The 27298-nt window shown below is 55.3% G+C and overlaps 1 protein-coding gene across 1 annotated transcript; it reads left to right on the top strand.

Annotated features, from left to right (window-relative positions):
- The first annotated feature begins 2244 nt into the window (after window positions 1-2244).
- Window positions 2245-17457, top strand: TFRC (transferrin receptor). The gene is made up of 19 exons (XM_088525513.1): window positions 2245-2263; window positions 3845-3915; window positions 4602-4815; window positions 5456-5675; window positions 5886-6029; window positions 6709-6802; window positions 9059-9178; window positions 10438-10533; window positions 10708-10847; window positions 11214-11383; window positions 11667-11786; window positions 12460-12545; window positions 12664-12727; window positions 13096-13163; window positions 13526-13590; window positions 13991-14072; window positions 15024-15245; window positions 15714-15854; window positions 16141-17457. Exons 2-19 carry the CDS (start codon window positions 3883-3885, stop codon window positions 16381-16383), a joined length of 2322 nt encoding a protein of 773 aa, XP_088381639.1. The 5' UTR covers window positions 2245-2263; window positions 3845-3882; the 3' UTR covers window positions 16384-17457.
- The last annotated feature ends 9841 nt before the right edge of the window (window positions 17458-27298 follow it).

Genomic DNA, 27298 nt, shown 5'->3' with positions numbered 1-27298 from the left:
CCAGGAAAGTGCAGGGTCTTTATGAGATTAACGTTCAGCAGAAAGAAAGCAGGGTAAAAATATCATAGCCCTGGCAGTGCTCAGGACCCAGAGCTGGAAAGAGTACGTTACAGAGCACCGGGGAGAGCCTGAGACCTTCCCACTCCTGCCCTCACCTTCCACCCCAGCCCAGGATGGCAGCCACAGCCTCTTGCTCCAGGGCACTGAGGATGTGCTGGTGGAGGACAAGGTTGTGGGGAGACACGCTGATAAGCCTGGCCCAGCCTTATTTTCTGTCTTCCAACCACCTCTCCCTACATCTCGCCCCATGCCACCTCCTCCCCTCCCAAACTCCTGTGCACACAGGTGACTTCCCACCAGTCTGGGGTCACTTTGCCTGACAGAGAGCCTGTGCGCTCAGGACCTGCCTACTCCCTGGTTCATACCACCCAGGGAGAAAATTATTTTCCCCCCCTTCTTCCTTCAAAATGCTGAGAAAGCGGGAATAACCATTTTGGAAGACAAAGCGAATTTGTGACCCGCTCCTTCTTCTGAGCCAGCGTTCTTGAGTAGAAGCCGTGAGGAGGTGCTGGGTTTGCTTTCATACGCCGGCTGCCCTGCTTGGAGCCTTCCCACGTGGGAAGGCTGAACTCACATCAACCCAGTAAAACATATGCCACTCAACAAGTGGCTAGTCAGCTATCCTCAGGGCATGCAAAGGCAATTTAAAATGAATTACCCACTGCAGCTTTCTTGTACTCGTCCCTTACAGCTGGGGCTATTTCATGTAAAACACGCTTTTGTCAGGAAGCAACAAATGGACATCATCTTGCAAACACACAAAGCCAGTGCAAGGAGGCTCCTCTCTCTTGCTGTGGTGTTAAGGGCATTAAAGCTGCCCTGATGAGGCAACTTCAGGTGCTTGCAGCATCTGAGCCCGCAGATACAGCCCATTATTATGCTCTCAGTGATCTAATCCCTTCAGTTCCACTCTCGTAAGCACCATGGACAAGATCCAGGCCACCCTCCTGCCGTTTAAGCACTGATATAAATAAAAACTGCCATCTAGCCCCCCGAGAGAGTTATGAGTGTTTCAGGGCAGTGCAATGAGCGTTTCAGGCTGCAGAGGGGATGTTGGTCCCACCTCCGGGTGTAACCACCAAGGTGAAGGGAGGTTAAAGGGGGAGCAGGAGCAGGGCGAGCGATGGTGCCGCAGGGAGCCAGGCACCATTCCTGCTCCATGGCAAGGGCACTGTGCCGCGGGGACAAAGGCGAAGGAGGCTCTAATCACCGGGCTGCACGCTCCCCTCCTCCCTCATGGCTTTATTTTGGTCCCTGTGCGCATTAACGGCCTCTCATTCAAAAACGGTGCAATTTCATCTTTATTTTTGCACAAATTGCCACACAGCAGATCAGCACAGCCGTGCTGCCTCAGAGCTCCCCTCAAGCGCCCCGGCGAAAACTCCCCCGAGGGAAAACGTGATTGCCTGAGCGGTGCGTGGGAGAGCAGCAGGGCGCAGGCTGCGCCTCGCGTGCTCCGGTGCTGCTGCGAGAGGCCATGGCTCGCCTGTGGTTTAGCTCTACGGCTTCCGCCCTGCTCGCTGCAGCTCGAAACCTGCCCGCAGCCCCGCGGCGAGCGGCAGGGAGCCGAGCGTGCCCGAGCAGGGCCCCGCTGCCCCAGCTGCCACGCGGGTTCCCACAGCCTGTCCCCAGGGCAGAGGCAACGTGCGCGCCGCCGCGCCAAGGCGGCTCGTGCCACCGGGCAGGGGAACGTGCCCTGCTGCCCCCTCGCCGCCCCCTTCGCGCATCCCCCTCGCTGCCTTGCGGGGAGGAAGGGCCGAGCCCCCTCGAGTCCCCTGAGAGACCCTCTATCTGCCTCATGGAGCCTCTCAGCTGCCTCGAGGAGCCGCCTCAGAGTCCCCTCATAACCGTCAGGGAGCCGCCTCGGAGCCCCCTCATAACCCGCCCGGCTGCGCCCCTTAAACCCCCTCAAGGAGCCCCTCAGCTGCCGCACGGAGCCGCCTCAGAGCCCCTGGCGGAGCCGCCTCAGGCCCTCGCGGAGCCCCTCGCACCCCCCCTCCCCGCGCGCCCCCAGACCCTAGGGCGCCCCCAGACCAGCCCCTCGGGACGAGACGGGACGGGATTGGCCGGCAGGGCCGGCGGGAACGGGAAGGGGCGGAGCTGGTGGGCCCGGCAGCCAATGGCGGGCGGCGGGGGGCGGGCGCTGGCGGCCAAGAGCGGCGGCGCGGGGGGCGCTGCCTCAGTGGGGCCGCGTCGCGGCGAGGTGCGCGCGGGGCGGTGAGCAGGGGCGCGCGGCGGGTGGGCGGCCCGGGGAAGGGAGGGAGGGGCGGTGGCGGGGCCCGCAGCCCGGTACCGGCTGCCGCCGCCGGGCCCATGCCGACGTGCGGTGCGTGCGGCGCGGGTCGCTCCGCGCGGCAGCGCCGGGCGGCGCGCACGTGCTGCGGCTGCCATTGCAGGCCTGACCTTGAGCGCGGAGCAGCGCGGGCCGCGCCGGCCGGGAGCGCCGTCAAGGAGAGCGGCGGCGCCGGCCCGCGAGCGCCGCAGGGGACGCGCCCTCGGCCCGGGAGCGGGCAGCGCCGGGCCCTCCTTATCTGCGGCGCCGCAGCCGGGCCTGCCCCGCCGCGATACCGGCGGGAGGGCGCCTCGCGCGCCGCTCCTCGGCGGGGCGCAGCCCCGGCCTGGGGGCGCCCCCGTGGTGGCCGAGCGCGGCGGGGACGTCGCGGGTGCCTCCTGCGCGGCCTCCCCAAGGGTAGCGCGTCCTCTGCCACCCCCGGCTGCCGTGGGGCTGCCTGGGCCCTGGCTGTCCCCGGGGCGGGTTCCCAAGAGCTGCCGGGGGGGGGAGTTCAGTGCGTGTCACTTTGCCCTAAGCAAAAGAGGTGACAAAATATGGCCCCCGTTAACCTTTGATCCGCCCTGCTCCCGGCAACATGATTATCCTGCAGAGCTCCCAGGTATAACAGTAATCCAGGTGCACGGGAAGACCAGCTCAAATGCTCTCCCGGCCTTAACCCAGCGGGTCGGTTCCGCAGCGGCACAGCTCTGGGGCTTGTTCCAGGGTCGCAATTCAGCCGCCTGGCCCAGCCCAAGCTGTCTAAGCACTAATTTGCAAAGCTTCATGTCGATCTTGAAGGTCTTTTCCAACCATAATGATTCTATGGCCAGGTGTCCTTCCAGGAAAAAAAAAAATGCTTAAGCTGAAGTAACGTTTTTTGGATAAACCTGCGATTTAGAAAAATCCAAACTATAGATGCCTCTAAAATGGTCTTTGTGCCTTGACAGTTGTTCTTGGCTATTGAAGGAAACTGTCCAAATACTGAAATTTTCTTTGCACAGAGAAAGAATGTAGCCATCTAAAAGGTGCCTTATAACGGAAAAGGTTTTTGTAGGCTGGAAATTTGCACTGCTTCTGTCTAGTGTTGTGCTGCTTCTGGCTGGCAGTCGAGCTCTTGTCGTGATTCTGTCATTGAAATGAACCCCAAGAATGTCAGTTGTCATTGCTGAGCAGCTGTCTCTTGCCAGCCCTCCTAAAAGGTGGTGGCATTAATGTTAATAAGACCCTTGGCTGAATTTAGCTGTTTAAGATCATGTTGCTTTTTTTTTTTTTTTTTTTTCCTCACCCTGTAGTGCTCAACAAAAAGATTGAGTTTGTCCTTCTGAACCTATATCTGCAGTGGGAGTAATATGTGACCTTACATGTGCACTGGCTGCATCTGTTGTGACTTATATAGAAACATAGGTGTAACGTTTCTGGGCACGCGTCCCGCTCAACCGTGACGTATCTTAGACCACTCCTGTGGTGGGAGGGAAGCAGCCTGATGTGATGTGTTGTGTTCTGGACTTCCAGGGCTTTGGTCAGAGTGGTGGGTGCTCCTCCAGCAAGCAATGGACCATGCCAGAGCAGCAATTTCTAACTTGGTAAGACCCCCCCTGCCTCCTCATTTATTTTGAGTCGTGGAAGAGCTGCAGAGATGGTAGCAGGGCTGGGTGCTCATCAGCAGCCGCTGCCTTGGCAGAGTGAGGAGAGGCTGCAGGGCTTGTTGCGCCTATAAACATTTCTCTGTCCTCTAGCTAGTCTTCTGCTTGTCCTCAGCATGTGCCCAAGCCATTATTACCCTACAATTTATCTAAATCAAGGTTGAGGTAGTTCAAAGGCACTACTGTGGAGTGATTGTTTTCCCTTCAGCATGATCAAAGTTCCTGTGTGTGCAAATTGCACATATTTAGGTCAGATCAGTGCATGCACTCCTGATTAGCAGCCAGAGTTTCAGCTTCAATCAACCTTTGTCACAGAGTGATATGGGAAATGTTAATGCTATTGGTTGTATTCTGTGAGGTACAGAGACCAAACTGGATTGTGACCAGTGTGGTTCTGCATTTGTGCAGGGCAAATAGACACTGAATACCCACCAGGCACCTAGAGTGCATCCGAGTCTAACTGTGTCTGTGCAAAGCTGTCTGTCTACCTGATGGACAGCTGATGCTTGTGCTGCACTGGAGCAGTTGCAGATGGACCTGTTCTGTTTTGAGCATGGGTGCAGTTAGCTGGAAGGGCTGTTGAGTAATGTAGCAAACCGTTCCCTCATATGACTCTTTCAACACAGTTTGGTGGCGAGCCCATGTCATACACGCGCTTCAGCATTGCTCGGCAAACAGACGGCGACAACAGCCACGTGGAGATGAAGCTGTCTGCTGATGATGAGGAAGGAGGGGAGATGGGGAGGCAGGAGAACCTGCATACCACCATGGGGCAGCCGCGGAGGACCGGCAAGAACCTCTGCTTCCTAATCATCGCAGCTGTACTCCTCCTTTTGATTGGTAAGGAGAGATGGGAGGGAACTGCATCAAGTGAACTGGTCTTGCATCAATCTGAAGCCTTTTATATTTGAATTTGTTTTGTTTCAGAAGATGGTTATAACAGCTAGGATCCAAGCTGCAGCTTCTTGTCACTAAATGTTTCTGTCTTGGGCTTGTGGTATAGAATTAGCATCAATAATGGCCAGTTTGACAGCAGAACTGCATGGATCCGTTTGCTAAAGGGCAAACTGGTTAGTGTGGCAAGGGTACTGGTTTTCCCTTACACTGACTCTAATGCTTCTCTAGAGATATGGGTGAACACCTCAGTAAGACCTCTGGAAGCTGAAGCATTTTGTGTTTGCGAGCTCTTCAAAGGCTTGTACCGTGCTACCAACTTAAAACAAACTGTCTCCTCGCTGCATGGTGCTGAAGAGACTCTGCCAAGCACAAGATCAGATGCAGTGTCCTATAAAACATTTCAGCTCAGGCAAAGTGTCAGGCTGTGTATTCCTGCCTGTCCTCAGGTATGCCAGCTTTTAAAAATTGTGTGAGAACAGAGCTGCATATGGACCCTAAGAGCCACTTTGAATGTGCTTGTCTGATGTTGGCCTGGCTTAGTCCTCTTTCTTGCAGCACAGAAGAATGCCTCCTTTTTCCATAGGGTTTCTCATCGGCTACTTGAGTTACCGTGGACGAATGCAGATGGCTGGAAAGTGTCTAGATGGAAGTGGCAGGTGTGAGATAACTCCTGCTGCTTCTTACTTAACGGATGCTGATGAAATGGAGGAAGAGATTCCAGAATTGCGTGTCCTTTACTGGCCTGAACTTAAAGACTTCTTTTCAAAAAGGCTGTCAGTCAGACGTCTTGAAGACAACTTGAGGTAACAGTTTCAGATTCCTACAGCTAAGGAAGAGGCACAGCTGGTGAATAGAGCTTCTCTCCTTTAGAGACTAAGGTTGTGTTAAAGATGTTGCAGGATGACATCTCATTAAACATGGCTTTAAATGGCCTGCCCATCTTGAGTTTGCTTGCTGGGGTACTCTACTGTATGGTGGTACTTTAGCCTGAACTATAAATCTGTTGCTTACAGGTCAAGAGCAAATAGCAGATCTTTTGAAGCTGGCCAGACTGAAGATGAGAATTTGGCCACCTACATTCATGACCAGTTCAACAAATTCTTCTTGGATAAAGTGTGGAATGATGAGCACTATATTAAACTGCAGGTCAGAGGAAGGTATGTTAATGAAGATTTGCGGATTTTTACAGTTTAGATCTTTGCAGCTGCTTGGGCTACAAAGATAATGAGCCAATTATCCCCCTCCAAAGGAAACTACAGCAATGGCTACTGCTGTCTTTTCACAGGCTTTCTAAATCCCAGGTGTCTAGTAACAGGCCTCAGGATTCTTCCTGGCATGGCTGCTGCCTCAAGGCATGCTCAAGAGTTGGAGAGAAAACAATTTGGGGGAGAGGGGGAAGAGAAAAACAACTAGCTGAAGGGTAGGCTGCTTTTGTCTAAGGCTGCTAGCATGGGTGCCTCTGTCAAAATTATAAAGTCTTTGCAGACCTGGCTTCTGCTGCTTGTAGCTCAGGAGTATCAGCAATGGATGACAGGTCACATTAGCCTGTCTTCCTGTCCCTTTGTGTGAGGGGAAAATCAAATTTACTTGGCTGTTTTATGAGGGGACTAATAAGAGACTGAGAAGCACAGACTGTTTCCACTACTTCTCGTAAACTAACCTTCAGTAATACCTCTGAACAACCCTAAAGGTTATGATGTGAAATTACTGATGAGTCAAGCTGTTTTAGACTCTGCATTAACTTGATCAGAATTATCTGTGCATAGACTGAAAGACAGGACCTAGCGAAGTATACAGGCTGTATATGAAATAACAGTCTTTTCTGACACTTAACAGCAGCACCAACAAAGTGTCTCTTCTGGAAGATGGTGGAAGCATAAGTGAGAGTCCTGATGCATATGTGGCATACAGCAAGAATGGCTCAGCCTCTGTAAGTGACACAGAAGGTCTTGGCGATGTGCTTGCATGCTAACCAGGTGGCAAGGTCTAAAATGTACTCCTCCAATATATGCACTTTGTAAGCACACTCCAGGTACAGAGCTGGGGAAGTCAGGGAGGGATAAAGGATGGGGAAGGAGTGGGGCTACACTTTTTTTTTTTTTTTTTTTTTTTTTTGGGCTTCAGCAAGATGCAAAAGTAGCTGTCTGTTTAGACTCTTCCTGCTGGGATCCAGCCAGGAGCTTTGACAGATGTGCTGCTCCAGCAGGCATGTTGCATGTGGCTGGAGTCTGCATTGCTGAGCACAAACTCCCTGCTGTTAATATTGGACTGATGTGTTCCAGGCCCCATTGCTTTGTAGACTGTTTAAAATACCTTAACTGGCTGAGGACTTGGCCAGTCCAGGCTCAAGGTGGCAGGAGAAATCCTTCTCCCATCTCACCCTACCAGGTAACCCTATCCAACAGGTACAGGGACCTGGAGGATGAAGGGCAAATTTTTTATTTTTATTTTTTTTGTGGGGGTGGGGATGGGTGCCTTGGTGATAGAGGATGCAGAGAAGGCAGAGTTACTAAACGCCTTCTTTGCTTCAGTCTTCACTAATAAGGCTAGATCCCATGAATTACGGACTCTGGAGTTGAGAGAAAACCGGGAGAGAGGAAGACTTTGTGCAGGTCAAGGAGAATTTGGGTTAGAGATTATTTAGGCAAACTGAAACTGAACACACATTAAATCTGTGGGCTCTGACGGGATGCACCCAAGAGTGCTGAGGGATCTGGTGGGGGTTATTGCTCAGCCACTCTCCATCTTTGAGAGGTGTTATGGAGAATGGGAGAGAGGCTGGAGGACTGGAAGAAAGCCAAGGTCACTCAAAAGGGTAAGAAGGGGGACCCGGGAAGTTACAGGCTGGTCAGCCCTACCCCCATCCCTGGAAAGGTGATGGAGCAGCTCATCCTAGAGACCATCTCTAGGCACGTGAGGGAAAAGAAGGTGATCAGGAGTAGTCAGCATGGATTCACCAAGGGGAAGTTTGACCAGCCTGATAGCCTTCTATGATGGGATGACTAGCTGGATGGATGAGGGGAAAGCAGTGGATGTTGTCTACCTTGATTTCAGCAAGGCTTTTGACACTGTCTCCCATAACATCCTCATGGGGAAGCTCAGGAAGTGTGGGTTAGATGAGTGGACAGTGAGGTGGATTGAGGACTGGCTGGCTGGCAGAGCTCAGAGGATGGTGATAAATGAGGCCGAGTCTAGTAAGAGGCCTGTGGCCAGTGGTGTCCCCCATGGGTCAGTACTGGGCCCAGTGCTGTTCAGCTTGTTCATCAATGACTTGGATGAGGGCACAGAGGGCACCCTCAGCAAGTTTGCAGATGACACCAAACTTGAGGAGTGGCCGACACTCCCAAGGGCTGTGCTGCCATTCAGAGGGACCTGGGCCGGATGGAGAGTTGGGCAGAGAGGAACCTCTTGAGGTTCAACAAGGACAAGGGCAGGGTCCTGCACCTGGGGAGGAACAACCCCAGGCACCAGGACAGACTAGGGGTTGACCTGCTGGAAATCAGCTCTGTGGAGAGGGATTTGGGAGTCCTGGCTGACAACAGGTTACCCATGAGTCAGCAATGTGCCCTCATGGCTAAGAAGACCAATGAGATCCTGGCCTGCATCAGGAAGACGGTTGCCAGCAGGTCGAGGGAAGGGATCCTGCCCTTCTACTCAGCTCTGATGAGGCTGCACCTGGATTATTGGGTGCAGTTCTGGGTTCCCCAGTACAAGAAGGACATTTTGCTTCTAGAGAGGGTCCAGTGTAGAGCGACAAAGATGATTAAGGGACTGTCTTAAGAGGAAAGACTGAGCGAGCTGGGCTTTTTTAGCCTAGAGAAGACCGAGAGGGGATCTTATCAACATGTACAAATACTTGAAGGGTGAATGTAATGAGGATGGGGCCAAACACTTCTTGGTGGTGGTGAGCCACAGAACAAGGGGCAATGGGTGCAAGTTGAAGCACAGGAAATTTTATCTCCATATGAGGAAGAACTTCTTTACTATGAGGGTGACAGAGCCCTGGGAACTGGCTGCCCAGAGAGGTTGTGGAGTCTCTAGAACTCTCCTGGGTGTGACCCTGTGCCATGTGCTCTAGGTGGCCCTGCTTGAACAGGGGGATTGGACTAGATGATCTCTAGAGGTCCCTTCCAACCTTAACCATTCTATGACTCTGCTGCATTTATGAACATTATCTCTGTTTCAGGGCAAACCGGTCTATGTGAACTATGGACAAAAAGAAGACTTTCAGCAACTGCAAAATTTGGGTGTTTTGAATGAATCTGTTGTCATCGTCAGAGCTGGTAAAATTACCCTTGCTGAGAAGGTGAGCAATCTATGCCCATGGAGCTGGGCTAAATTTAGCAGTAAGGAGGTAGAGATGTACCTGCAAAAGGTGAAAGACTGAGCCTCAGTTTAAGCCTCTAGAACTTACCACAGGCTTGTGGACTGGTCTTGCTTGTTTGTGTTGGGCTTCCATGTGCAGGTCTGGACACCAAGGCTCGGTGGAGCTAGTTAGTTCTTGTGGGAGCTCATTCTTGGCCTCTGACTGTTTGGGATGGCTGAGTGTCCAGGATGATAGAGCTGGGAGGCAGAGGCAGGCAGCCTATGATCCACAGGGCAGACACCACAGGATACAGAGCTTGCTGATGATATAAACAGAAAAGAAGCTGCCAAAAAACAAATTAAAAACCCCATAAGTTTCTCATCTCTGGAGCAGCTTTTATTAGTACAGTCAAATGCTTTTGGAACTCTGTTAGTGTTCTGTAGGTCCAAGCATAAGTGTCCTTATAGGTGCCAGCATTGCCTGCCCAGCCAGCCAGGCTGTGTGTTCATGTAACGCTCCCTTTACAGGAAACAAAATCAAATAGTCAAGTAACCAGAAGGAGCAGAGTCCTCCTGCACAAAGCCTGTTCTAGGTCTGCCAGAGAATTGCCCCTCACACAGGTGCTTGTTGGGAGACTGGGATGTAGGGTTCTCTCCTGCGTGCCAGTACCAGCCCTGTCTGGCTGTGTTCATCATAGCCGCAGGCAAAGGTGAAAGGTGCTTCCAGAAGTGGTGGTCGCTGCTTCTGTGCTCCCCTTTCCACCTTGTAAACTGGTGTTTGGCCTTGCAAGAGTTTGTGCCTGTGTTGCGTGAGGCAGCTGGGTTGTCGGTGTACTAAATTGGGCCTTGGCTTAACCAGCCCATCCTATCCTTTCATTTTCTTTGTGAAGATGAACCTCTGTGGGCTGATTATCTTGGCTTGATACTAATCTACTCTTGGGAAATCAGCCTGAATATAATAAAAAATAACATCCTTCTGAGCCTGAGAGACTGGTCTGAGTTGAACAAATTGTGGGGTTGGATGTTAACCACAGAGAACATCCTGATTCAAGAGTGTGTTAGACCCACTGTGTCCAGAGCTGGGCTGCTTGCAGTCAAATCTTTGTGTTCTTTATGCCAGTTCTTTTTGTTAAGTGTTTAAAATCTCCTGTGGAGTTCGACATTGAGAAGCACAACCCCCCACACTGTTCCTCGATCTATTTGCCTTAATGCCTCTAGCTTGCTGTGCAAATGTGCAGCTAATGTTGTTCTTTGTTTCAGGTTGCAAATGCCAAAGAGGCAGGAGCAGTTGGTGTCCTGATGTACATGGATCCATCTGATTACAAGGGCACGAATCAACTTGCTCCTTTTGGGCATGTGAGTATGCGACCAGCTCTCCTGTCTGCTGCTTTGCTGAGCCCTCTTCACTGTGGGCTGCAAGCTGCAGCAGTCCTGCAGGCCTCCAGCTTGGCGGAGTTTCATGCTCTTGTGTCAACTGTGACAACTCTTGGTCTTTGTATGAAACCTGAGGACTCTTCTTGCCTCTCACAGGCCCACCTTGGCACTGGAGACCCTTACACTCCAGGCTTCCCTTCCTTCAACCACACCCAGTTCCCCCCAGTCAAATCTTCGGGATTACCCGAGATTGCTGTTCAGACCATCTCCAGTGATGCAGCAAGCCGCCTGTTCAGGTAACCGTCCATGCCAGCTTTCACACTAGGCTGTTGACCCTGTTGCTGGTGGTGAAGATGATGCTGAAGTGTTATAAGCCCAGGGAGCTCTCTGCTGGCCTGGCAATGTATTGCACTTAGTAGGAATGGCTGGGGAAATGTCACTTGTCTGACATGTCTTATTACTTAAAGACAGATTTTTAATTTGGGTTCCCCTTGGCCATGGTCTGCATTCTTCTTTACCGCATGCAATTAGCAGTACGGTGTGGCAAGCTAATTTCTGAGTAGACTTTGAACAAGGCTGCCCCTGTGGTTTCAGGCTTTTGTATCTCAGAAAAGGTAAATTGAGAGATGGACAATAAGCTCAAAGGATCTCTTTCCCCTCAGCAAAATGGATGGGGGCCCATGTCCTGCGGAATGGAAAGGTGGGCTCATCAGATGTGCGTTGATGTCGAGCAGTAAAGACAATAAGACAGTGCAACTGAAAGTGAACAATGTCATGGTGGACAGGAAGATTCTGAACATCTTTGGTGCTATCAAGGGGTTTGAAGAACCAGGTAGGAGCAACTGGCTTGTGGCTTAGTTTTAAGGGGGGGCTCTTTCTATTCTGCCATCTTCAGAGCATGGCAACCAGATCCTCCAGCCAGCAAAACCAAGGTCTTTCTTTGAAAATTGGAGAAAAGTTGAACTGAGCTGCCAGGGAAAGTCTAAATACAGTGAGATAGATACAGAAGTCAGACTTTATACTGTTCCTAGCATGGGAATTAAAGTTGCTTTTCTGATAGAAAGTGTTTTCAGCATGAAGCTTGCAGCTCAGAGCTCTTAATCTCTCCTTTACAGATAGATATGTTGTGATTGGGGCTCAGAGAGACTCCTGGGGCCCAGGAGCAGCCAAGGCTGGTGTTGGAACTGCCATGTTGTTGGAACTTGCTCAAGTGATCTCAGAGGTGGTGAAAATGGGTAAGTATTTGAGCAAAAAAGCATGGGAGTGAGAGGAGAAGAAGACTGAATCCTACGGAATCAGTTTTGTGTGTTAGTATTGGAGAGCTCAATTGCAAAGCAATCCCTTGAGAAGATGTAGGATATCTGACAAAACTCTGAGATGCCATGCTCCTGGACTTGCCCAGCATGGGCAATGTGTCTGCAGTGAGTGCTTGTTTCCAAGGGACTTACCTGCTAATATCAAGTTAATTGAAATGCAACAATGTCCTTGGATAACACACATTGAACACAGAGCTGTTTATTGGGCAGCCAACCCTGAAGGAAGAAAACACTGAAGTAACCGACTCCCTGGAGGATTTGGGGCTGCATGTTGACACTTAGTGCAAGTCTCTGCGCTTGCCTTCAGGGTTGATTCTGGGCTCTGGCAGCTAAAGAGGAGGGCAGTAGGGAGGGATTGCAGGTGACAGGGATTCCCCACACAGATCTGGAGAGATGAGGAACAAGGCAAAATGTTCTTGGTGTAACTAGTGTGCAGGTGTGCCTGTGCAGACCGCCTCAGCTCTGCCTGTTGAGTCGTTGGTGGGTGATTCATCAGCTCAGAGCCTCAGTAGTCTACATCTCCATGGCAGAATGGCATAGAACCCAACAAAACGGCATAGATCTCAGCACTTCTCTCTCCCTCTGTTTGCAGATGGCTATAAACCAAAGCGAAGCATCATCTTTGCTAGCTGGAGTGCAGGGGAATATGGAGCTGTGGGTGCCACTGAATGGCTGGAGGTACTTCTTTGATATGGACTTCTGCAATGACTGTTTACTTCAGATTCCCAGCTCCCATGATTGAAATGTCCTGGTGTTGCTCTGTTGCCGTTCATCTTACACCTATGTTTTGTTTTAGGGATACTCTGCCACGCTGCATGCCAAAGCCTTCACTTACATTAACCTGGATGCAGCTGTTCTAGGTAACTTACCACTCTGTTCAGGTTCTGGAAGCCAGATTGCCCCAGAATGACTTGTCAGACATCCCCAACCTCCAGAAATGGAGGCTGCCTGACTGTGCCAAGCTGACATTGATTGATTAAAGGTTGGCATGACTCCTTATATCACTGGCTTGTCATTGAAGCTAGAAAGTTGTTATAACTTGAGTCAGAGGAAGACAACTCTGCTAGGTTCGAACAGGTTCTGCCGTGCGTCTGCCAATGATTCTTTTGGAATACCCTGTAGATCAGTTGATCCAGGAGGTGTTACTGCTGCTCAGTTAGAGGACTGAAGTGTTCTGAAAATAGTGATTAACTATACCAGTATGTCAGATATCTTTCCTGTCTTGCAGGCTGGAAAAATGTCAAGATTTCTGCCAGCCCAATGCTGTACTCGCTATTGGAGAGAACCATGAAAGGGGTGAGTTGAAGGGTCTTGGTCTGACCAAGCCAACTATGGTTTCATGAGAAAGTGGAAGCTGCTTGAGTTGTGTTGGGCACCTTCTGAAAAGAAGCCCCGTGAGGAGAAAGGGCCGAGACACTCATGAGGGCCCTTTCTGAAGACAGCTGGGCTGTAGGTACTAGAGTTCATGCATATGGAAACCAAAACTCACAACCACAGTTCAGTGGGGGCTGTTTGCCTGTCCTGCATGGATGTGCAGAAAGGTCAGGAGAGCTCACCCGACTGGCATCTATGTAGTAGTGTGAGCTCTAGGATGGCCAAACAGCTTGAAGGCAGCCTGGGAGCCAGAACAAGAGCAGTGACTGTCAGTCTCTTTCCAGGTGTCGGATCCAGCGGGTGACAGAAACCTGTTGAACAGAGTTGGCTCGGACTGGGTAAAAGCAGTGTAAGTCTCCTGTGCTGTTTGGGGAGCAGGTTGCCATAAAGGAAGAAATTAACCAGCTTCTGCTCTTCATACTAAAATGCAGCACTGCTGTCTGGGGCAGGCCCTACCTACTGGGTTGGGGACGGGCAAACATGGCAGCAGAGCATTAACTGTGCTTAGCACTGCCCCAAGCTGCACATAGGCAACTCGGAGCGAGGCTGCTCTCAGCCTGCAGATAGGGTGTTCAAGACCAGTGGCTGGAAACGGATAAGCAGCCTTCAGCACTTGTCCAGGACTCTTGACAAAACCTGCCCTGTCTAGACAGTGCAGCCCAGATGTCCTGGATCTTCAGTTCTAGGGCTTGTAGCTCTTTTTCTGGGATATCTTAACCAGTTAACTGTTCAATACCTGTCTCTTGTAGCGTTCCCCTTGGCCTGGGTGATGCAGCATTTCCTTTTCTGGCATACTCGGGAATCCCCGCTGTGTCCTTTGGTTTCTATGATGTAAGTATTGTGTGTATGCCTGGTGCATTTGCTCTATGGAAAATGCTGTAATAGTAGTTGTCCTCCAGAATGGCAGAGCACATGGCATTGCTCCCAGACTCAACTTCCATGCAGGAAGAGGCAGGGACAGCCTCCAGGCCTAATGGCTGTGACTGCTCTCTATGCAGGCCTCTCCTTGGGCATGGCTGGCAAACAGCCTCTGTTCCAGACTTCTGAACATCTGTTTTCTTGGGAGAGGGGGGCCCTCCCTGTTCTAGAGGTTCAAATGACAGCGCTTCAGAAACTTAATTCACTGGAAAGATCTCAGCTTTCTGCTGCTGCTTTGAAAGGATGTACTAGAGACTGCTCTTTAGGAAGCAGAGTGCACTGAGGAAGTGGTGTAAGTAGCCAGAGGCAAGTACTAACTTGCTGTATCTGCTACTGCAGCTTGGGGCTAGCACAAAAAAAGTATTATCTAGGTAGTTTGCTCTCTTATTATAGAGTCCAAGTGCATGGCTGGAAGCTGAGCAGAACTAGACTTTCTGGTGACAGCTTCCTTGGCTAACGAATGTTTGGACTTTGTTAGTGTCAGACTTTCAAACCAAAAATAATTAAAAGAAAAAACGAAATCAACCCACCCAGAAGTCTAGAGGATGGAGAGGGGGTTCTGCTAGCACACGCTGAATTAGGTGCTGAGCTTCGTCCATCCACAGCTCTGCAGAAGAACCTCAGTAGGGCTGAGGCCCATGTGTTTTCAGGTCTAATGGGCTAGTAGAGATGATTACTGAAGAGTGCGAGACACTAGATGCAGGAGCCCTGCCTTGTGCTTTGTTTGGCACTAGGGCCTTGCAACATAGAGGCTTAAGAGGGTGAGGGAGGGGTGGAAATAGGAGGCAAACTATAGTGGGAGGCAACTTTTTTTTCTAGGTTGAGAAGCATTCCTGTCTGACTCCAGTGTTTTCTGCCCTGCAGAGAGGTGAGGACTATTCCTTCCTGGGCACCACTCAGGACACTGTGGAGAACCTGAAGAAGATTCCCAGACTCTATGATCTTATGCGTGCTGCTGCAGAAGTGGCTGGACATGTTGCTCTCAGGCTGACCCATGATCATGAGCTCTTCCTGGACTTTGAGAGATACAGTGATGAGCTGCTAATGTTCCAGGAGAAGTTTTTGGAATATGATCGGGAAGTGAAGGTAAGGCTTTGAGTGCACTGATTCTCTGTAGTCTGGTATGGTGTCTTAAAAAGCTTATGTAGCTACTGAATGTAGTAGAATAGACATTTTCTTCCTCTTGAGATAGGGTTGTAGCGAGATGTGACCTGAATTGGTGCTTTTTATAGAGCTGTACAGAGTAGCTGTAGCAGACTTAGCTAGTCTTGCTGTGGTGAATTCCTGGGGAAGTTGATATGGTTGCAGTAGTTTTCTAAACTGGTTGTCACTCAGTGCAGTCCATCTTTGTTATTTGCATCTCTGCTGAAAGAGTAAAAGAAGCTGTGGATGGAATTCAGTGACCTCAGGAAAGACTGCCAGGAACTGGTTCTGCTACTAAGTTTAAACTTAATGTGAATGGAGGGGGGTCGGGGGGGAAGGGAGTAAAAATTATGTCTGTAATAGAGCAATGAAAGAAGAAAATCGTGTTTGCTGCCAACTTTTCCCTTGCAGGAGCTTGGGCTGACCTTGGACTGGCTGTTTTTTGCCCGTGGAGACTTTCAGCGAGCTGTAGATGGACTAAGAAGAGACATTGCACAGAGTGATAGGGAAAACAAGGTCATGCGCAGAGCCCTGAATGACAGGATCATGAAGGTGGGTCCTTACAACCGGCTTCCCTTTTTTCCCCAACAGTGATGTATACCAGCTGGGATGCCTGTTTTTTACTTGGGAGCCATGGGCACTGTGTAGATCAGAGTGTCTCCAGCTTGCTTAATGTCACTGACTTCCATGCCTCCTATCAGGAGGCCTTCTGGCCCTTGCAGAAGGTGGGAACGGGCTGGATGGGAATGGAAGTCTGGAGGTTAGTGATGGGGCAGATGAGGGAAGAAATAAATTCAGGAGGTGAGAGAATAACCCTAAACTTCCACCTCTACTCCAGGTGGAATACGACTTCCTCTCCCCGTATCTGTCACCAAAAGATACTCCCCTTCGGCACATCTTCTTTGGCAAAGGCTCCCACACCCTGCAGAGTCTGCTGGAGAACCTACAGCTGCTGAAGAACAGCAAGAGCAGTGTGAATGTGAATCTACTCAAAGAGCAGCTGGCCCTGGCAACCTGGACCATCAAAGGGGCTGCCAATGCCATAGTAGGGGATATCTGGGATACAGACAATGAGTTTTAGACACAGCAAGCACCTGGCTAAGGTACAGAATTATGGAAACCCACTTTCTAACATGGCATTATATTTCTGTAGAGAATTGGTTGGGATAAGGGGGGAATGTTAATTTTTTTGACCAAAGTTGAATTTAAACTTAAATTCTCACCTTGACAAATTCACAGGAGGCAGTTTAAAGCAGGTACTAGACTTACCATGAAATTTCCTCTGACCACAGTTCAAAACAGTCACATACAGCTATTGTGGGGCTTTCTGGTGTACTTGAGAACAAACAACTCTGGCAAATTCCAAACTGGTACCTTAAGTGGGTAGGTACCACATCTATTTAGGGTTCTAATTATTGGCCTCCTAAACTTTAGTTATAGAACAGGGAATGGATTCCTTCAGCATTTATGAGAATCTCTTCCTCATCAGGGAGCTGCAAACAAACCTCTAGCTCAAGAATAAAACAATGTAGTAGTAGCCCGTAAGTGCTAGATTATCAGCAAGCTCTGAAGTGCCCAGCCTCCCCTGACTAAAGAGCAGTGACCTTACAACATCTTGGAGGCTTCTTCCAAAGCAGGTCTTGATACCAGGGGAGAATGGCCAAAGACTATCAGAGGCCCCTCTGAACTGGCAGCTTACTGAGTCCTGTAGTGTTGAGGCATGGCTCTAGATTGGCACTTCAGATCTTGCTGCTTTTGGGCCTTTTGTGAAATGAGTCTCGTGCTGGCCACACCCTGTCTGGCTGTAGCCACTGTTCAGGACGGCTCGTGTTTGGCACTGAGATATTTATTTGTTTATTTATTTATCAGTGACAGCGTTCACTATAAATGGTGTGTGGTTTTTTTATAGAAGATAATTATCGGAAGCAGTGCCTTCCATAATTATGACAGTTATACTGTCGTTTTTGAATAAAGCAGCATCTGCTATTACAGTCAAACATGATACTGGAACTTTGCATTTAAAATAATCAACATGTGCAAAAAAAAAAAAAAAAAAAAAAAAAAAAAAAAAAACACAATAAATTGAAACCTAGCGATTAAGCTTTCTGTGGCAAAAACACCACTCCGGAATAAACTTGAAGACGTAAAGTCTTCAGGTAAGTCTCTGGGTTGTGTTCCAAATTGATCTTTGAAATGTTGAAAACCTGGGTGGAGAAGTTGAATAGTAGAAATTTGGCATCCCAGGGGTGTCTGTGTCCCTCAGTGGGGTTGGGCATCCATTACCCCCTCTCCTTTCTGGATACCCTGCGCTCCCATGGGAGCGCAGCTTCCTGCCTTCCTCTGGCCTTGGCCGAGGGGCAGATGCGCTCTGGGCTGAGGTGATAAAAGGCCTCATTTATGCAGCCCTAGTGCCACCTCCCACAACACAAGTAAACTTGTACCTCGAATTAGGCACTGGCCCAATCTTAAATGGCAGCTTCCTGCAAACTTCCAGTACCTTGTGTATCATGAAACCTAACTGACATTATCGGAGGCAGTGTCTTCCATAATGTGTAAAGAACAAGGTAGTTTTTGCCTACCACAGTGTTATATCGGAGGCAGTGACCTCCATATGTTGCACTATGGGTGTACGTAATTATCGGGGACAGTGTTTCCCATAATTGTTCTATGCTTATCATGCAATGTCATCTGCAAAGCTTGATGGTTAGTATCTAACATGGATCAACTTCCTGCAGTCTATTTTTTGTTGTTGTTTTCCCACTCTCCTGTGGTGATGAAAATACCAATGTCAGTCCCTTACGTACTTTCCAGACTCTACCTGCTCTGTAGGCTGAACTGTTTCAAATAGTTGTGCTATCTTGAATTAGCTTCCTACCTCTAGTTGTGAGACTTGATGTTTTATGGAAGCAAGCTAGTTAGATTGTGCTCTGTGATTTAGTGAGCTTCCTTCAAATCAGTTACAAAGTTTATGGAATTAAAGGTGAGTGCAGGTTTTTTTTGGGCTGACTGTGCAGAGGGCTCTGGTCACTGCTGTAGGTGGGTGTGTGTACTACTTAAAAACAAGCCAACCTCTGCTTCTTCATTCTGTGGTAGAGCTGGTTTGTGTGCATGGAAAACTGCTTATTCCCCTCCCTAGGTCTCACTGCAGACTCCAGTCTTATCTCAGGGGGTGGGGAGGGGACAAAATCACTGGCACCTTTCTCATGACCTCTCAGCTTCCTAGTCTGAAGCTGAACGCTTTCTCTCTTCATTTGACATCTGGTAAAATGCAGTAGTGTGCTCTTTGCTTGTGGCCAGTCCCTATTATTGTAAAATACATTAAAAAAAAAAAAAAAAACAGTCTAGCTTTTCAATGTCAAACAGGAGTGACCTGAGCCCTGGCAGTAGTCCTTGAAATAAGAACATGACTCGGAGGGTGGAGAGACCTGCAGCGGCTCCCACCTCGTGGCCCTGCCACAGGAATGGGCACGGACAGGCCCCCAGCCTGCGGCAGGAGCAGCTCCAGCCGGCTGTGGCTTTGGAGGGATTTTCAATGACCTTGCAGGGGGACAGGTGTCCAAGCTTGTGTCACTATTGTTCCTTCCTTAACTGCCTTGTCCTCTCTGAAGCACACACACATCCCCTGTCTGCGCTGCTCTTTCCTCATGCCACTTCTCCAGGTGGCATTTAAGAGCTGCTGTCTGAGGAGCCCTTGCTTTAGTGTTTGCATGCATCTTGATGTCAGACTTGATCATGTGCTTTATTACCAGCAGAGAAAGACAAACCCCTCCTTAGTGAGCCCTCACAGCTGTGACCGGTGTCAGTGCGTGGTATTTGGTACTGGGATCTGACTTGGTGTGGGGTCCTGAAGTCTGTTTCTGGGTTACCTGCTCCCTGCTTGAATAAAGTGTTAAAGCTTCAACACTCACCTCCTCGTGCATTCTTGTGAGGCCCTGACAATGTGACAGCGGCTGCCAAGCTCCAGCTGGAGGAAGCTGCTCTCCTGCCAACTCAGGGCTGCTCTGACACAGCAGCTCTTAGCAACTCTCCCTGGCAAAGGGGGTGCCAGCAAATGCCACCTTGTTGACTTGCAAGAGCAAGTACAGACTTCTTTGCTCTCCTAGGCCTCGTTTGAGCAGGGGGAGGTGGGTGAAGAGGGACAGCGATGCCCTCGGGCACCCCTCTCCCTTCATGGCTGCTAGCTACCTCCTGGCCACAGCAGAGCTGGGTTAGGTCAGCACTAGCCCCTGGCCTCTGGGGCCAGCTGGAAGCTGGGGTACAGGCCTGGTGTGTGCAGAAGGAAGCAGGTGCAGCTGAACAGGGTTAGTGCTGGCCCTGCAGCTCTGCTTTGGGGCTTTGCCTTTCATGGGGTGAGGTGAGGGAGCTCGGCTTCTCTCTGCCCTTCTTCCCTGTGTGGATGGGCCCAGCCTCACCTTATCTCATTCCCAAGGTCAGTGCCAAGCCGGGTTTGGGGTGGGAGGCAGCACGGCCACTGCTACCTCCTTATCATGTGTTCCTAGGGCCCTGTATGAGCTCCTGACTCTTCCCATCCCAGCGTGGGTGATTTGTTGGTTGAAAGCAGGAAGAGAGTGGCCACTCTCTTACCTATTGCCACCACATCCTGGTCCTGCCCCTTGCAAAGTGCCCTGCACCTAGAGCAGTGGCTCTCCTTGCACCGCAGTTGTGCAAAGCTCCCCTTCCCGCCGTGAGAGCAGGCCGGGCGCGGGGCAGACCAGCGTTTCTGGGTGCTGCGGGCTCAGCGCGGGGCTGGGCCGCGACCTTGGGCCACCTTGCGGCCTCCTGCGGCGCCGCGCGGCCCCGGTGCCTCTGCCCGTGCGCCTGCCCGGCCGCCCGCGCCGCCCCCGCGCGCGGCCCCTGTTACGTAAAGCGGCCGCGCGGCGCCTTTAAGAGCGACCGGGGGCCGGGCGGGCGGCGCGCGCCGCCCCGGGAGCGCGCCCGGCCCCGCGGCGGGAGGCGGCGGGGAGCCCCGCGCGGTGCTGAGCGGCGCCCGCCGCGGCCTCCGAGCGGCAGCGGCGCCGGTTCGGGTCCGGCACCGGGTTTGGGTCCGGCCGCACCATCGCGGCGCCGCGGCCGAGCGCGGGGCCGGGGGGGGCCGCCGGGCCGGGGGCGCCGGAGGGCGGCGGGCTGAGCGCGGCGGTGCAGGAGGGCGGCGGGGTGGCCCCGGGCGTGCAGGAGAAGGGCGGGCTCGCGCAGGGCGTGCAGGAGGCCGGGCTGGGCGCCGTGGCCGAGGGGCAGGAGCTGGTGGCGGCGGGCGGGGAGGCGGCGGCGGGCGGCGGGGGCGCCGGGCGGCCGGGGCAGTGGCACTGGGTGCCGCTCGGGCTGCGCGGGGGGCTGCAGGAGTGGGGCGGCCGCGGGGGGCCGGGGCCGGCGGCAGGCGCCGGGGGGGCACCGAGCGCAGCGGCGCCCCGCGAGCAGGCGGCCCCCAGAGCCCGGCCGGGGCTGCGGCGGGCGCGGGGGGACGAGGAGGAGGAGGAGGAGGAGGGGGGCGGCCCCGGGGCGCTGCCCCCGCGGCGGGCGCGGGCCGCGGTGCAGGAGCGCGGAGCCAAGGCCCGGCAGCAGCAGGAGCAGGGCTTGGGCCGGCGGGCGCAGCAGGAGCGCAGCGCGGGGCGCAGGGAGCCCAGCCCCGGCGGCCCGGCCCGCTGGTGGCAGCGCCGGGGCCGCCAGGAGCAAGGGGAAGCCCTCGGCGGGGTGCAGGAGGAGGGCGAGCTCTACCAAGGGGTGCAGGAGCAGCTGCGACGAGCGGGCGCCAACGGCACCGAGACCCCCGGCGCGGACCCGCCGCCGCGACGCCGCCAGGGCCACCGCACGGCCGCGCAGCTGTAGCGCCCGCTGCACCGGCGCTCGCACCACGGAGCTGTTGCCTCACTGCTGGACTTGAGACGCGCAGCCCAGCGTGGCTGTTCCGGAGCCTGGCCGCCTAGAGCCCCGGCAGCTTTCGGCGCCTGCAGCCCCCCGTCCCCGGGCATGCCGGTTGCTTGGCAGGCGAGGGCCCCCGTCCTCGCCCCGCACTGACACTGGCCCTGGAGACCCAGCAGGCGAGCGGAGCGGCCCAGCATGCGGTGGCAGCAGCTGTGAGCAGCCAGGGCTGGAGCCGAGAGGTAAGGGACTGCTCTGCGAGGCTTGACCCCTAACCAGGGGCACGTGGGGTGAGCGTGGGTCCAGCTGAGTGATCACCGCCCCTTGCTGAGGCTGGAGACATGGGGGATCGGGGTCTAGACCCCATGCAAGGAAGCAGCGTTGCCCAGCAGGTAGCACCAAGCCACTTTTCCCATCTGCATCCCGGCTGCATCCGCCTGCAGCACCTCGGTCGCTGCCAGTCTTGTGCTGCCTGGCACAGTGCCCTGCAGCAGCGCTGCTGTGGCGGCGCCGTGCCCGGGTGCTGCAGTGCCGCGCTGCCAGCCCTGCCGCAGCGCGCTGGGTGCTCCCTGCACAGGCTGCAGCCCAGAGACCCAACTTCCACATGCCAGGGCAGGAGGGAGCAGTGGGACCTCCAGCAGCAACTGCTCCCATCCCCTGGGCTACAGCGAGTGGGTGTGCGGTGTGCCCAGACCCTCCGGATCTGCAGCGGAAGCTGGGGGAAGACTTTGTTGAGAGTAAGACTCTGCCCGGCTCTCCCTCTTCCTGGGCTCGTGGGAGCTGCAGAGCTGAACAGAGAGGATCCTTGTCCTCCGGGCTGCCCTGGGGCAGCTCGGGGCAGGCTGGAAGCTGCTCCGGCCCGTAGGGAGGTTGCGTTGCTGCCAAAGCGTGGAGCGGCCGCCGAGGGCTGGGACCCTCTGCCCGCAGGCTCGAGCAGGCGCCGTTCCACTGGTGTCTGGCCTCACTGGGGCAGGTTTTTCTTGTCCAAAAGCCTCAGGACCCGTTGCTGTGTGTGTGTGTCTGTGCATTATGACTTTTTTCTTTTAAAGCCTTAGCTTAATCTCCCCATGCGGAGCCGGTGAGGTGCTGCTGGCAGCCGCGGGTGAGGATCTCGCCCCACCAGGAGGACGCCGCTCCGATCCGCATGGCGGCGGCTCTGAGGGACGGTTTCATGAGAGGCGGTTTTGGACGGGGTTTGCAGGCAGCGAGAGGGGCTGACCCCAGCCCTGGCCTGCCCGCGTTCCCCAGTGCCTTTTCCGAGCTGTGTCCCACACGGCTCTTCCCCACTGCTTCAGCCCCAGCTTTCCTTGCCCTGCCAGCTGGAGAGGTCTGATGCTTGGCAGGGCCCGGGCATGATTTGCTGCCTCCCTGAGCAGGGATCAGCCCAAGCCCCGGCCGACTGGGACAGGGAACACATCGTGTCAGGGCCCCATGGCTGGGGCAGCGAGGCGGGTGCTTGAGCCAGACCGGATGCCGGCTCCAGGAGCCGTCCGGGCCTCGTTATCCCGGTGTTGGTTAGCGCCAGGCGTGGGGCGGGCCTACGGCGCAGCATTGTGGGTACAACGCCGAGGCCCGCGGTGCTGCTGCCTCGCCTGGCTGCGCTCTCCTCCTCCTCCTGCTGCTGCTGCCCGGCACCCGGCCGCTGCCAGCCCAGCACTGCCCGGGGCAGCGCGTGTGGGTGGCAGCCGTGACTCAGCCTCCGAACGGGAAGCTCAGGGCAGCCCAGTCCCCTGCCCGGATGCCCCTTGGTGTGGACGGCGGCAGTTTGGGAAAGAGCCCTGGCGTGAGGCAGCCCCAGCCAGGCTGGGAATTGCCCTTGACAGTACTGTACCTGCTTCGTGGCTCTCCCCACTGTGCCCTGGCACAGCTCTGCCGGCTGCAGGATCCCACTGGATCCTGGTGCGGGTGCGCTCCCTACTCCTGGGTCCATGCCGTCAGCCTGCTGCTCGTGCTTGGGGGAGCTGGTCGTGGGGCTCCTTGGTGCGTGTCAGTTCCTCGCGTTGGCTGCGTGGGTATCCAGGAGCGCGAGCACAGACTCTTCTCTTGCAGGAGTGATTCCCACTGCCTGTCCTGCTGCTCTGGGGATGCTCCTCTTGCTGCAGATGATGACTCTGCCTGCTGCTCAGAGGCTGTGGGATTTTATCCAAGCTTGTCCTTTGGACTTGTGATGAGCAGAGACTTCCCTCCACACCTCAGTTTCCCCTGTGGCAGAGCTGCCCGGGGCGAAGTCACTGGGGAGACTGCAGAGGAGGTCGGTTAGCTGCAGCTCACCCTCAGGGCCCTGTCCTGCCCCGAGCAGCCAAGGCTTCTGCTCTGGATGCCTAGAGGCAGCCTCCAGCCCTATGGGAACATCCAACTGTCCTTGGCTGGGCTGAGCTTCCCAAGCATCCTCAGGAGTGTTTGATCAGGGCTCGGAGGCATCTCCAGCCTCGGCCGTGCTGTCTCATGCTGAGCATGAGCCAGGGACCCCACTGGGTTTGGGGCAGGATGGCATTCCCACCAAGAAGGGAAGACTTTCCCTCAGAGGGTGGCAAGGAGAAAGTCACTCCAGTCCTTTGCAGAGCACTGCGGCTGCCTTTCCCAGGCTGGGCTGGTCCTGCCTCCCAAAGTGGCTGTGGGCTTGAGGAGGAAACCTGAGGGAGAGGTGGTGCCAGGGCTGGGGGGAATCTGCACCCAGAGGGGCGGGTGGGCGTCCGGCTGGGCCTCTCGTGCCGGTACCACTGGTGCCACCAGTTCCTGCAGGTGTGACGCCAGGCAGCACTGCAGGAGGCAGGTGAGACCGTGTCCCTACTGCCATCTGCAGAGTGGGGCTGGCGGCGTCCCTCGGGAAGGTCCTGTCAGCCTGCGGGAGCGGGACACGTGGTCCCCGCCGTGAGGAGCAGGGTACTCGGCTGCCCGCTTCAGCCACGCTCCCAATCTTGGCTCGCTGGGCTCCTCGCTCACGCTGAGCGGCCCCCTGGGGCACTGCCCGCGCTGCAGCCTGGCCAATTAGGCCGCTCTCAATTAGCGCTAATGACTAGCAGGCGCTCCATGGTCTGGCCAGGGAGCTGCTCTGCTCGGCGCTGCGGCCCCCTTCCCTGCGCCAGGCTCCAGGGAGGGAGAGGACTCTGGAGCTCCCACCTCCTCTCCGTGGGCTGGGCCTTTCCCGTTTTCCTGGTGCCTATGGCACAGGGGAGATGCAGCAGCACAGTCCTGACTTTGTGTCCATCCATCGAGACCTGACAAACTTATTTCAGGTCAGCTGCGGCCAGCTGACTGCTTTGAGGGTAGTGCGGGGGGTGGGATAGCACAGTGCCCCATAAACACCCCTTGGGTTGTGTGACCCATGGGACGGGCCAAGGCGGGTGCGGGTACAGAGGTGGTTCCCCGCCGCAGTGCCCATGGGGCAGAGCACGCACCGGGGCAGCTGCGGGACTCGGTCCCCCTTATGGCCCCGAGTGTGGTGTAGGGGTGAGGCTCCCCCTCCCGCTTGGCCCTGCTCAGAAATTCGCCTTTGTGGCACTTCCTTCCCTCGTTGCAGCCGCTCTTCCGGCTGTGCGGGGCGGCGGGCGCTGCGGCGGCGCGAGCCACACTGAGCACAGCGGCAGCCCGGGCGCCGTGGGGCTGTGTGGGGGACCGCGGAGCCGTGCGGGGGCACCGCACTGGTGAGGAGCTGGGGAGGGCGGCCCTCGCGGCGGGACGTGGGGTGCCGGGTGGCACGTGTGCCGGTGCCTGGGACGGTGCAGGGCACTGCCGGCTGGCCTGGCACAGGCGGTGCCACCGTGGGAGTGGGTGCAGGATGGTGCCCACATCCTCGCGGGGCGGTGGTGGCCGCTCTGAGCAGGCTCTCCTGCCCGCGGTCACGTCGGGCAGCTAATGGGCACGGTGCCGGTGCCGAGGGGATGGGTCTCTGGCTGCTGTGCTGTGGTAGAAACCCCCGCCCCTGCTGGACCAAACAGCAGAGCTGCCGGGGCAGAGCCCCCAGAAACACCTTGTGCCCTCGGAGAGCCAGGGCACATCCTCCCTGCCTCCATCCATCCATCTCCCTGGCCCACGAGCCACGTGCGTTCAGCAGGGTCCTGCTCCCTGCCAGACCTGGGCTTTGGCCTCCTGCCCCTCAGCCCCAGTGAGATCAGGAGGGCCCTGGGTGAGGGGCACGGAGACAGTCCCTACCCCATGTCCAGCCACTGGGATCCCAGCCTGACCTCTCCTTCCTCGCTGTCCCCAGGCTGACCCTGTGAGCAGCCGCAGCCACCCCACCAGCCCCAATGGCTGCGCTGATGATGCTCTGAGCCCGAGTGGCCTCGCGCCCTGCTCTGCCTCCACGGCGCCGCCGCACCGCCCCGGCCTCACGGGCCACCGACCAACCCTGCCGAGGGACCCTCACAGCACAGCCCAGGCCCAGGTAAGGGGAACTTTGGGGACGGGTGGTGCCGGGGCCATCAGGGAGGATCGGTCTCGCGTTTGGGGTACTGGCGTGGAAAGGGGCACCGTCTTGAGGACCGTCCCTGGGGACGGTGACTGCCAGTGCTGGGCAATGCCAAGCTCAGAGCCCTCTTGTGGCAGAGCTGGGCTTGGCTGAGACCTGACGTGGCCACGTCGGGGCTCTTCCTCCCGCCCCACCTCTGCCTGTGGGCATGAGGCTGCGTATGACAGGCACCTTGGTGTTGGGGCTTGAGCAGGCTGCTGTGATGCTGGTGTTGGAGGGGCTTTGCTGGTGTTTCGCTTTGCCTGAGCGGGTGCCCACAGCGTCATGGCAGGGGCACAGGGACAGGCCGCTCGTGTGAGGAGGTCCCGAGCTCCTTGTGCTGCCCCAGGTGTGTGCTGCACCCCAGCAAGGTGCATCGTGGCTTGCGGGCTGGGGCCGCTTGCTGCGCATGTGGTTTTGGATGCAGAGAGCAGGGCGGGCGCGTGCATCCTCTCTTGCCTTCCCCCCAGCTGTCATCCTGTGCTGCTTTCCTGCCTTTTAATGCAAAAGCAGAGCCTACTTGTCCCTGAAACAGCCCAATCCTTCCCCTTTTGGTGAGCAGCAATTCCTGTTCTCCCCCTCTCCTCACGCCTGGGCAGCCACGGACGCACGTCTCACCCCGTTGTTTGCTGCTGTCCCTGGGGATGTGTTTTGGGAAGGAGCCTGGAGTGCCCAGCCCGGTTCCTGCCACGACTACAAAGACGGGAAGTGGCTCAGAAGTGACTTGGGCCAAACTCTCCCTTCCCAGCCCCTCTGGGGCTGCCTGTGGCTCCTGGTCCAGCTCTGCGGGCTCCTGGCCACAGCAGTTTGATGCAGGCTAATCCAGTGGGCAGAGAGTCCCCTCCTAAAGCGCTGGGAAGCATAGGATAGGCTCAGCACCCTCCCCACCAGCTCCCGAGCTGCGCTTGCTGCAGCTCGACATACGGAGGGGATTTAGCAGAGGAAAGAGGCTTAGGGCTAGGATTGGGGTTGCATGGAGCTTTGTCAGCGGCGATGCCACCAGGACGTGTGTCTCCTCCCTGGGCGGCCACCACGCTCGGGCAGGAGGTCAAAGGGGTGATCCCCGTCCTCTAGAAGAGGGGGAGGACCTGGGATGAGACTCCGGGAGCCAAGGGCCCACAACGCTGTTGCTCAGGAAGGAGCCCTGCCACCCTGCCTCGCCGGGACCTCGGTGCCACCCCGCTGGTCACACATTAACCACTGCCGGTGAGGGAAGGAGGCCGGAGGCGCAGGGAGGGCGGTTGGGGCTGGTTGAGGGCCGGTAGGAGATGGGGGTGGTACCCCGTGCTGCAGCATCTCCGTCAGCAGTGCGGGGGGTCGGCAGCGAGGTGCGAAGCGCCGGTCGGCCGGGGGTCTCCGGGCCTTACTGAGGTCTGGAGCGGACACAGGGCGGTGCAGAGGGTGTGGAACAGTCGCTGGGCCCTGGGAGCAGGATAGCAGCTGCGTCCTGGCACGGTTCTGTCCTTCCATCCCCCTGGTCTTGCTCTTCTCTGGTCCCTGCCCGTCTCCCTGCTCTCCCTGTGGTGACCTGGGGCTGGAGGTGTGCAGGATGCAGCAGGCAGGGCCAGGCTGCGCACGTGCCGGGCCGGGAATGTGTCACCGCAACTCCGGGCCTTCCCCACCCCCGGGGTGCCGGGAGGGATGAGCGAGCCCAGGGCATCGCGGCCGGCCCTGGTGCAGCCGGTGAGGTCAC

Source organism: Tinamus guttatus, unplaced genomic scaffold (assembly GCF_059628265.1).
Source record: "Tinamus guttatus ecotype Peru unplaced genomic scaffold, ASM5962826v1 Tinamus_guttatus_pri_ptg000227l, whole genome shotgun sequence".
Lineage (NCBI taxonomy): Eukaryota > Metazoa > Chordata > Aves > Tinamiformes > Tinamidae > Tinamus > Tinamus guttatus.
Note: the sequence above shows the minus strand (reverse complement) of the source record. Positions and strands in the feature narration are given on the sequence as shown.